This window comes from Rhinolophus hipposideros (genome assembly GCF_964194185.1).
Source record: "Rhinolophus hipposideros genome assembly, chromosome: 7".
In the NCBI taxonomy this organism is placed as follows: Eukaryota; Metazoa; Chordata; class Mammalia; order Chiroptera; family Rhinolophidae; genus Rhinolophus; species Rhinolophus hipposideros.
In genome coordinates, this window is record NC_138053.1 from 55,639,589 (window position 1) to 55,651,529 (window position 11,941).

Consider the following 11,941-nt stretch of genomic DNA (forward strand, 5'->3'; position numbering starts at 1 on the left):
ACTCGTCTCCCGGAGCTGCGGCCCCGGAGCCCCCGCCGCGCTCGGCCCCGCCCGCCCAGCGGCGCACGCGCAGTCGCGCGCCGGCCGCGCCGGCCGCTCGGGTCTGGTCTCGGTGGGCGGGGCGGTGGACAGAGCAGAGGCGTCGCCCAGCGGACGGCCCGCGCCGGCTCAGCCTTCCTGGTCCACCGGTGGGGTCGGTCGCTGAGCGTGCGAGGAAGCCGGTGTTTTTCCGAGTCGCTCCTTTGCAGGCTCGGTCCGGTTGTTGGCATGGCCCGTGAGTGTGCGGACGGGGGTGGGAAGCGGCGGGGAGCGTCCGGAGAGGAACCTAAGGGATCCCTGAGAACGGAGGCGGTTGGCGGGGAGGTGGGGGCTGGCTGGTGAATCCCCGTGGCTCCGGCGGGGTGGGGGACCCTGTCTTCAGACAGCAGAGAGAGAAGGACCTTTGGCTCCGGTCCGGCCTGAAAGGTCAGGCAGGTGCCTGCCCTTCGGGTGCGAGTTTACACGGTAGAGGAACACGTCCCCGGAGGTGAGGTGTGTGGATCCGGTGTGTGGAGATGGGAGCCTCGGGAGGGGTCCCCGGCTGGAGATGGTTTATAGCTGGTACTTAAAATTGTAAGGCCTAATAAAAACCGGGAGTTCCGAATGCGTCTCGGCCCTAGCTCTTTTGTTTGGCCCTCGCAGGTAATGTTTTACAAGCATCTGCATTTGCTTGCTTAACAGTCGGATTGTGATGGGCCAACGTGTGCGAGGTGTGATCTCTGTGTCTCTCTCTTTCTACCCACACCCCTCAAAAGCCAGAACTTATTTTGGAATACTGGCCCACATGTATAGATTATTGGAACGCCCGTTCTAAGAGATCTGGTATGTACAGCCAGTGAACACCTTGATTGGTATGATAATACTCTTAAGACCTCAAGTGTTGACCTTTACGCTTCCTCCCTGTGGTCTGACCTGGGAACACCATTGAGTGCAGTATACTCTGATGGCTTATCTTATTAAAAAGTAAACTTAAGATGCTCTTAAATAAGAGCCTTATGATGGAACTAATAATTTTGGAGATGGGAAAAGAGCATGACTGTTTCTCTTTATAGGTGGAAATCAACGAGAACTTGCCCGCCAGAAAAATATGAAGAAATCCCAGGAAATTAGCAAAGGAAAAAGAAAAGATGATAGCTTGACTACCTCTCAGAGAAAGCAGAGGTCAGTGATATTCATGGAATTCTCAAGTCACCGAAATTTTCATTTTAGAGAATGAAAAGCATTTTTAAAATCCTTGGTAGAACCAGGCAGAAAGAGGTAACGGTTGAATATCTGTTGTGTGCTAGGCATACTAAAACTACATGGGGTAGTTGTCTTCCCAACCCATGGATGAAGAATTTAAAGCTCTCAAGCTGTAGTTTGTCTTGCAGAGAATCTCATGCAACTCCACTACAACCCTGAGAATTTCATTTAGCAAAATAATTGAACATCTTCCACATGCTCACTGTTAGGGTTAGGTGTTAAGGATACAACATTTTCAAAGCAGACATTCTACTCAAACTTGTCTGGATGACAAGTGACTCAATTATAGTAATAACTGTTCTGAAAGAGACACAAAAAAAGTACACGTAGCTATATTGACTTCTGAAGATCCATTGGGCTGGAGAGAATGTAAGTACACAGCTTTGATAGAAGACTATATGTGACATATAAAACAAAACTACAGAAATACTTTGAACTTAAGTGAAAAAACACATTCATGTTTCAAATAAAGTTAAAGTTTAATTTTATTGTAAAATTGTGCTCGCTTCGGCAGCACATATACTAATTTTATTGTAAAATTAAATTTTGTTGTCCATGTGGAACTTGTAAGTCAGTGAATAATTGACTAACATGCTTCAGCATGCTTTCTCTATGGTGTCCAAGCCTGGCTGAACATTAGAACCACCTAGGAAACCTTGCTGTCAACCCAAACCTATGCCCTCCACAGGTCTGGGGTTGGGCATTAAAAGGTGCTCTAGGTAAGTTGTATTGTACATAAGTTAAACCTGACTTTTGAAAAGCTCCCCAGGTAATTTTTATGTGCAGCCAGAGTTAAAAATCATTGTTTAATGAGGTGGAAAACCTTAAATATCACTTCATGCTTTCTTTCTATGACATTTATTATTAAAATGATAAGCTTTGCCTTAAATTTCTGTTTACTGACGTTGGAATAAAAGTGAAAGTGGTACAGATCAGTGACCCTAATTAGAGAACCTAGTCTAGCTTGGTTCAGTAATAGCCACTGTTTAATGAATTCCAACTTGTTATAAAGCTCTGTGCTAGGTGATCTATATGTATCATCTCTATTCATCAGAGCCCTGAAAAGTGGTATTAGGCCCAATACATAGAATAGGAAACTGAAGCTCTGAACTTCCATAGCAATACTAAGTAAGGTCATAGAGCAAACACAACAGAGCTTGGTTTTAAACAGAAAACTATCACTATTCTTTTCTACAGTACCTCGTTTCTTTGTAGCTGTCTTGTTTTTCCTTCTTTTTCCATCCTTGTTTTTGCTATTGTCTTTACAGAAATGTCTTACTGTCATGAACAGAGATACTTATCCTGAATTAAAATATAATATTAAATCTATGCAATAACAAGATAGGAAAGAGCCTGGACCTTGAAATTGGACAAACCTTGGTTTTTATTTATTTTGGGGAAAATTATTTAGCTCTCAGCCTTTAATTTTTTTTATTACTTTTTAAAATCTGAAACATGGGGATAATAACTCAGAGTTGTGAGATTTAATCAAGAGCCAGTAAAGTACCTGGCACATAGTAAGTGTTGAATACATAGCCATTTTATTTGGTAGATGGTCTTCTGGACCATCTACCCTAGGTACTCTGGTTGTAATTCACACTTAGTATGAATTAGTTCATACTAAGTTGAGTTCAGCCAGAGGCACAAAGGATTAAGAAAATCTCTGAATATCCTGCTTTTCTTTAGTGTAATCCATTTTCAATCACTAGCTATTGGGCTTTTGGACTTGCAAGAAACTGAATTGCTTCATAACATCTGTGTTCTAATCCTAGGTATCAGTTAGGATATCTAGGAGACTTCATAAATCCCCCTTTTTTCAGGAAGAAATTTAGAGTGTATTAACTTTGTTGACAACAAAGAGTGTCATTTCTGCATATAGCTAGCTAATGTCACATGCTTTCATATATGTATATTCATAGGTATTCCTGAGAACAATGTTGATATGTACTGCTCTGATTTTGAAAGGGCTTTAAGGTTATTTGCCAAGGTCACAATAACAGTAAAGGTGGTATTCAAAATAATATCTGGCTTCAAGCCTTTCCATTCTTTGCCTTCCCATTCTGTCTCCATCCATGAAAATGGAAAGACATGAATGTTTATATCGTGTTTTAAATTGTCTTCTAGTGTACTGAATGGGTTGCATATAGAAAACAAGTGAGAACATAATCAGTTTTTCTGTAACAACTTACAGCATTTTCTCCAATTATAGGGACTCTGAGATCATGCAACAAAAGCAGAAAGCAGCTAATGAGAAGAAGTCTATGCAAACAAGACAAAAATGATGACTGACTATTTGGAACACTTGGGTGCTACTGCCAACTAGGTGTATCATAAGCTCTATGATCAAGATTTTGTAGAGTGAACAGTCATTACGTATGTTATAACATATCCTTATAAAATTGTTTTAAACTTTACCTTCAGCCTGACTTAGTGTGATGTCTCAGAACCATTCTTCAAAGAATAAAACACACCATGCATGTGATATATTGGTGAACATTATTTTCTATCAACAGTGAGCATGTATATAATTTATTAGAGAGGTAATGTGATCAGATAATAGGATCTCATATAACTCTAGAATCTTTGCCATAAATTTTGTTAAAGTAGATCTTTGAAGTCAGCTTTATTGTATAGAATTTAAGATAATGTTTATCTATTAGTAATTTTGCTTTGTAATCAATGGGTTTGCTTGAAGAATTTACAATAGATACATAGTATAAATGACCTGGAATAGCAACTAAATGAACATAAACTGAATCAGATCTCAGTAAGAGTTCTACTTAGAGCTTGAACATTTTTGGAATAAGTGCCTTTTTTTTAATAGACTATTTTTCAGAGCAGAATTAGTTTTACAACAGAATTGAGATTTCCCACATACCCCTGTCCTTCTCATGCAGAGCCTCCCCCACTGTGAACATCCCCCACCAGAGTGGGGTGTGTTTGTTATCATTGATGAACATACATTGACACATCATTATCACACAAAGTACATTGTTTCATTAGGATTCACTCTTTGTGTTGTTAAGAGTGACGTTTTTCAGTCTGTTCTGAGACTTCAAAAACTTAGGACTTAATGATGGTTATAACTTTGGAAATATGTTAATCTAGAGAAGCTAAGGTTTGAGACCTTTTGCTATTCTGAAGTACATAGGCATAATTATTGCAAAGAGAATTAAAATACCATTGAAAAAATAAAAATAAATAAAAAATACCATTGAAGTAGTAAATAACATAACTTTAAAGTATTATTCAAGTACTTGATTTTTCACTTAATGCAATTCAAATTTTTACTGATCATCTAATGTCTAGCAATATGTTAATGGACAAATCTTCAAGAGTTTACCTAATATCTTAATGAAGGTTCTGGTAATCTTGTGATAAGTCGCTTACCACTGGTATCACCCATAAATAGGATAGAATTCTAAATGTCTCTAATACTGAATGAGGCAAACAAGAAATTTTTTAGCTTGAGTTTTTATCTTCATAGTAGCTCTGATTTTCATTTAAATTAAAGCTTTGTTCTAATTCTTGGGTTAACTTCAGTCTTCAAAACTTTATATGATAGTAGTCACAGGGTAAAAGGATTACAACAGCTTAAGTTACATTCTGATAAAAGGGATAAAGAAGAAGTCTGATTGCACTACCAAGATTCTTTATGGATCTGATTTCTGTAATTCTATCTCTAGAATTTCTACACCAAGTGATAAGCCATGATACAAAGAACTTTTTATGCTTTAAGCCATATCTTTTATTTGCTTTTTTTAAAGAATAATTTCCATGTTTAAAATATCCCGTGTAGTGGAATAACTTGAGACTTTTTACTAAGTTAAATAATTCTTATAAATCTAGGGAAAACTACAGTTCCGAAAGAACATGAATATTAGGATAAAGAAGCTCTCTAGGTTGTAATTAATCATTAAGACTTAAATCCAAACTGAATGTTATTAATTTTTTATGGTATGTTGAAGAAATTCATTAAGATAAGGATTTGATTTTTAACTTCAACGTTACCAGATATTTCCTCCAGACGGACAGCAAAGTTATCTAAGAAGAAGAAAAGTGTGATTGCTGAAATATATTGACACTTCAGTTTCTTTTCATGTAGTATATTTAAGCAAGGTAACTAAAATGGCTAAACTTCTAAAGAGGGAAACTGGTTAATTATAAGATAGTAAGGGGAAAATACAGGTTAACAATTGTAATCAGTTGGTAAAGTTAATTCATGTATCACCTTTAGATATTTCTTTGACTTGTTGCCAAAGCAAGATAAAATTATTTAGAAGAAGTAGTACCAACTTTACAGTGTACTTTGGAAAATACCAAACTCCATGGAACACCCTTATTATAGACATTAAAAATACTGTCTTGCATCATCCTTAACAGGAGGTAGTGCGTTATTATTAGCAATCTTCCTAAGTCCTGCTGGAAATAAGAGGGAGCAGCTGCTACTATCCAAGGTGATTTACAGAGGTCAGTTTCATCAGTTACTTGATTCCCTTTGAATGCCTTGTCTATTAGTGGCAGTGTAAGAAATTGTTACCCACTTATCAAACTAGCCTGTTTTTGAAAATTGGTCTAAAAGGGAATATTGATTACTGACATTTTCCCAACTTTAAAAAAATATATTTTTCTCTTTTCCCCCCATGTTTTTATAGATGAGAAGAGTTTAGCCACTTCTAGAAACTGACAATCTATTTTTGTATAATATTTTCAAGTTCTACCTTGTAAAAAGAGCTTTCCTCTTTAAAGCAGGTGTACTACTGCTGTTAGCTTCGTACACCTTAAATATATTCAATTTTTGTCAATCATATTTCAACAAAGCTGGGGAAAAAACATATCCCTAAAGTAAAACCTAATATACAATTGACTTTGACTATCAGATTATGAGATTTGTACATTTTACCACCCGTGTCGGAGTTTTAGCAGTGATATAAACTAAGCAGGGAGCATGTCAGCTTCTTTAGGTAGATTCCTAATTGCCTTTGGTGATAAAGACCTATAAACACCAAAATTTAATTCAAAAATTGAACTATTTTTATGAAATTGTCATTCGTTGTTTTCTATTAGATCAACACTGAATAAGAACACTTATTAAACTGCTTCTTACAGCTTCATCTGCCAAAGTACTTGCTGTATAATAATGTACTGGAATATGTTTTCTTTCCAGATGGCCAAGTTATGAAAATATCACTGAGATAAGAACAATGATTACAAGGTGCTCAAATGCACTTCCCTATAAATTCCAGAAAGATTTAAAACTTATTACAGGCTTTTCCTTACAACCTTGCTTCTTGAAAACAAAAACCTATTACATAGTGCTAATTAGCTAATACATATTAGGTAATAGCATTTGCCCAGGAAAATTTAGCTTTTAAAATTTCATTATAACATGTATAGAAATATTTTCCATGCCACATATTACTCTTGCTACTTTATCAGTTGGACGTGACTTTGCTTACAGGTATATCAGTGCAGGAACAATTACTTGCATTATAATTTGGTAGAGCCTTTCTCCACACTTGTCAGTTTATAAGAAATGGCTTACCAATCTCTCTGAAATCAAGACACAATCCTATTGAATACTTTCCTTTTATAAACATATTGCATGTCAAGGACATTTGCGGGCGGGGGTCAGAGGCTCATTTGGCCTTGTACCACTCAAGATGATTGTTAGGGTGGCTTATGAATGGATATTTAATATAGTTCTGAATTTTAATGTATGCTTGAGGAAATATAACCACATCAAAACTGATTTCATGATATATTGGAATTTTTGGTTACAAACAGAATAATTTATTAATAACCACAACCATCATTTAAAAGGATGAGAGATTCCAGGGTCCAAAAGTTGAAGACTCCAGGCTTTGGAAAGGTTAAGAGTTAAAACCTTGAGGTATCATGAAGACATTTTTCTCCCTACAGTGCTGCTATCAGGTTGAAATCCTGACAACCACTTTTAGTCTTTATGTCACTTAGAGTGCCTCCAGATGGACTAGTTTGGGTTATGTGCCTTCCCCTCGGCAAGAGGACAACAGTTCATCAGAGTCCATGGTATAAGCAAAACTATATCCAGTGAGAAATAGGTGGTCCCCCAAACAAATCTGGGGCTTAGTTGCCAGAGGAAGTGGGAATGGATGGTGGGCAGACTAAAGTGAAATAAGAGTCCAATACTCTAACTGTAAGGCTAAGACTAAGTTTTAAAGTTACAGATAAATGATAATGCAAATCATGAAGGTGGTAAGGGAATATCTGAAGTGTGAGAAGCAACAATGAAGCTTATACCATTTGTATCTCTACCAGCTTTCAAAACCCAAAAATGCAATGCCGGCTCATTATAGAAAAATTGGGAAAATGCAACTAAAGGACTAAAAGAAATTTGGCAATAAATTAGGCAATTACTTAGAAAACTAAATATACCCTTACTGTGTGTCCCAGTAATTGCACTTCTAGGTATGTATCCCAGTGAAATGATAATAAAGAGACTACAGCTTAAATGTACATTTCAATTGACTTTTACATAAAAATACTCCACCCGGATCAAGATACATAGACATTTGCAGCACCCTAGCAAACTCTCTTGTTACCACTTTTATATAATGCCCCCATCTATCACCATGGATTAGTTTTTTGTTGTTTTTGGATTTTTATATAAGTAGAATCATTCAGTATGTACTTTTGTGAATCTGGCTTCATTTGCTCAACATTGCGTTTGTGAGACTCCTCTATCTTGTGTGTAGCAGTTTATGCTTTCTCATTGCTGTGTAGCTTTCTGTTATCTGAGTATACCATAATTTAGTTATCCACATTACTCTTCATGGACATTTGGATTGCTCTTAGTTTGGGGCTATTATGAATATATATATCTTGGTGGTCATAAGCACTTATTTCTATTGAGTGTATTCCAGAGACTGGAATTGCTGGGACATAGGGTATATAAAAGAGTTGTATATTCCTCTCAATGCTTATGCACACATTTAAACACACATATACTCGTAACTAAGGGATGTGGGGAGTTTCCTAGGGCTGCCATAACAAATTACCACACATTTGGCGGCTTACAACAACAGAATTTATTCTCACAATTCTAGAAGCCAAAAGTCTAAACACAAGGTGTCAGCAGGGCCAATCTTGGGGAAAGATTCTAGGGGAAAACCCTTGCTTTCCTCTTCCAGCTTCTAGTGGCTCCAGACATTAACCTGAGTTGTGGTAGCATAGCTTCTATTTCAGCCTTTGCTTTCACATGGCCTTATTTTCTGTCTTCTTCCTCTCTTCTAAGGATTTTTGTCATTGGATTTAGGGTACACTCTAATCCACAATGATCTCGTCTTGAGAGCCTTAATTATATCAGCAAAAACCTTTTCCCAAATAAGGTCACATTCACAAGTATCTGGTGGACTATTTTGGGGCCACCATTCAACCCACTACAAGGAATTTTGTTTTGTTTTTTTTCCTCAAAAATGGGAAACTTAGCTATAACTTGATACTTTCGTTTTTAATAGGCCTACAGGTCAGTACATATAGATCTGACCAGAGTATAGATGTACAATAATTTTTCCAGTCATTTCCTTACTCATGGACAATCAAGACGTTTGAAAGCTTTTGCCATGACAAATTCTATAATACTCGTATACATATATTGGCATACTTAACCTCATGTAGTGGTGCTTTTATGTATATAAGAATGGATTCTTAAAGGTAGGATTCCTAGGGCAAAGGTATATGTGTTTGTAATTTTAAACATGTTTTCCAATAAGAGGGTAGCACTTCATAGCTCCATGCCCTTGATAACATCAGATATTATTAATCTCTAATAATTTTGCCAACCTGAGTGAGAAATGGTTCTTAGTTTTTAATTTGCAATTCCCTGTCTATAGATCTTAAGCATATTTTCATGTTTATTGGACATTTGTAATTTTTTTGGTGAACTCCCCATGTTTTCTGTCTGCTTTATGCTTTTTGTTTTATTTAGTCTTCACATGTAGGTACTACAGTGATGGCTGTATTTATAAAGATACGGGATTTGGGTTAAGGAATTTCCCCAAGGTCACCAGCTAATAAGTGGCTGGTTAAGGATATGAACCCAGGCAGACTGAGTACAGAGCTTCCAGAGTTGAGGCTTATTTTTATATTTATTGGACATTTTTTTCCTCTATGACTAATTTGTTTTATCTTTGCCTGTTTTGCTATTTTTACTTTTAATTTGACAAAGCTCTTTTTAAATATGTAAGGAATATTAGTACTTTCTTACATGTTACAAATATTTTCCAAACTATTGTTTGTCCTTTGATTTTATGTTGCTTTTGCCATAATTTTAAATCACATAATAAAATGTAGTTTCTTTATGAGTGAGGATATCAACTGACAGACTTGCCCTGCGTAACATGTTACAAATTTTTAATGTGAACTCAAATGCCTTTATTTGGGTGGAGTAGGTGGAGTGAGTGGGGTGTGGTCGAGGGATAGCCTCAAATTTACTGATTACAGTACCCACTACCCCTTATTGCTAACTCTTCCTTAACTCATTTATATTACCTGCCTGACCCTCAAAAGGTATTTGAGTTTTCAATCCTTGTGTGGTTTCTTGTTTCCATCTTAAGATCTCACCTATCCCAAGTTTATAAAAATCACCTAGAATGTATTTGTGGTATATGATGTATATATGTGGGTAGGGAGTCCAAACGTCACGTACTGGATGACTAATTATATCTTTAGTTTATGAATTATACTACCATTTGTCCATTCTATAATTCAAATATTCTTTCAAAACATCATTTGGAATTTTCAATTTTCTACTGTTCTAACAGTTTGGTGTGCACTCTGTACGCAAATCACTGACACATCTCTGATCTCCTGACCCTAGAGCCTAAAGTAAGGTAGGGGTAAGGAGTTAATTGGTTTTGGCCTTGTCCTTTGTATATTCACTGTTCCACTTCACAATTCCAATATACGTTCGTTATTCAAACGGGAAAACTGATTGCTAATCATTTGGATTCTGTATTTGACTAGGGGCAACTTCCAAGAGGGACTAAATGTAGGTTTTTGGTCTGAAAATTCCACATGCACCAAGATTGGTTCCAGTTCATGAAGAAATTTAATGTTTACATAAGTGCCTTCAAATCTGATGAAAGGGTTTCCTTTGGAAATTCACTATGTTATGCTTTGAGTGATTTGTCTATCATATGAAATAACTTTGTAAAATACAGTAACTCAAATCTGGATGTCACCATCAGGAAAAAAGTCATAATTTATTTGAGGACAGAAATATCATAGGTTCATTTTTGTTGAGCCAGGTTCTGATAAGTAGAAATACTTTTTCAACAAAGAACCTGCCATTGGGTGGCCAGATGGCTCAGTAGGTTAGAGCGTGAGCTCTGAACAACAGGGTTGCTTGTTCGATTCCCACATGGGCCAGTGAGCTGCGCCCTCCATAACTAGATTGAAGAGAATGAGCTGCTGGAGGGGCGGCCAGGCCAGATGGCTCAGTTGGTTAGAGCACAAGCTCTTAACAAGGTTGTTGGTTCAATTCCTTCCATGGGATGGTGGGCTGCGCCCCCTGCAACTAAAATTGAATATACAGACCGGACTTGGAGCTGAGCTGCGTCCTCCACAACTAGATTGAAGGACAACAATGAGAAACACACTGTCTCCTAATATTACCCCCCTCAAAAAAAATTACTCTGAAGTTAATTTGATTTTAAAAAAAACCTGTCGAGCCAGCCTGGTGGCTCAGGCAGTTAGAGCTCCGTGCTCCTAACTCCGAAGGCTGCCAGTTCGATTCCCACATGGGCCAGTGGGCTCTCAACCACAAGTTCCCAGTTCAATTCCTAGTCTTGCAAGGGATGCAAGACTTAGTTGCGCCCCCTGCAACTAAGATCGAAGGGACAACAACTGGAAGCTGAACGGCACCCTCCACAACTAAGATTGAAAGGACAACTTGACTTGGAAAAAAAGTCCTGGAAGTACACACTGTTCCCCAATAAAGTCCTGTTCCTCTTCCCCACTAAAGTCTTTTTGAAAAACCTGTCATTTAAAATTCATTAAAACATTCCTCCTTGAAAACATGCAAAGTGAAAAGAGCAAGACACAAAAAGCCACATATTATACGATTCCATTTACATGAAATGTCCAGAATAAGTACATCAATACAGAATGGTTGTGAGGGGCTAGAGGGAGGAGAGAATGGGGAGTGACTGCTGATGGGTACAAGGTTTCTTTTTGCAGTGACGAAAATGTTGTGGAATTAGTGGTAGTGGCTGCACAGCCTTGTGAATGTACTAAAAACCATTACATTGTGTGCTTTAAAATGGTGAAAAATCTAATTGAGCTTTGAAATACATATATTTCTTATATCTATAGAAGCTAAAAGGGGAGGCCTCCTTCCCCTTGAAAGGACCAAGGAAGTTTGTAGTAAATTATAATATATACATGGAAGTCATATAATACTAAACGCCTAACAAAGAATACTGGAAAAATAAATGGTAAGAACTAAGAACAGCACTTGATCCCTTTTTTTTTTTTTTTTTTTTTTTGAGTTCAAAAATTGACTGGAAAAGATTTGGAAGAATGGCCATTAACCTAAACGTTAGGGTTAGAAAGTGTCTAAGGCTATGAACTCTGCTGCCTGGATTCTAGGCTGTTGTGTAAACAGTCTGTGCCTCAG

At 37.3% G+C, this 11,941-nt stretch overlaps 1 protein-coding gene across 1 annotated transcript; it reads left to right on the forward strand.

Annotated features, from left to right (window-relative positions):
- Nucleotides 1-89: 89 nt before the first annotated feature.
- LOC308500207 (small EDRK-rich factor 1) lies at nt 90-9,616 on the forward strand. Its single transcript, XM_081054467.1, has 3 exons — nt 90-274; nt 1,092-1,200; nt 3,491-9,616. The coding sequence occupies exons 1-3, from the start codon at nt 268-270 to the stop codon at nt 3,561-3,563; spliced, it is 189 nt and encodes a 62-aa protein (XP_080910593.1). The 5' UTR covers nt 90-267; the 3' UTR covers nt 3,564-9,616.
- The last annotated feature ends 2,325 nt before the right edge of the window (nt 9,617-11,941 follow it).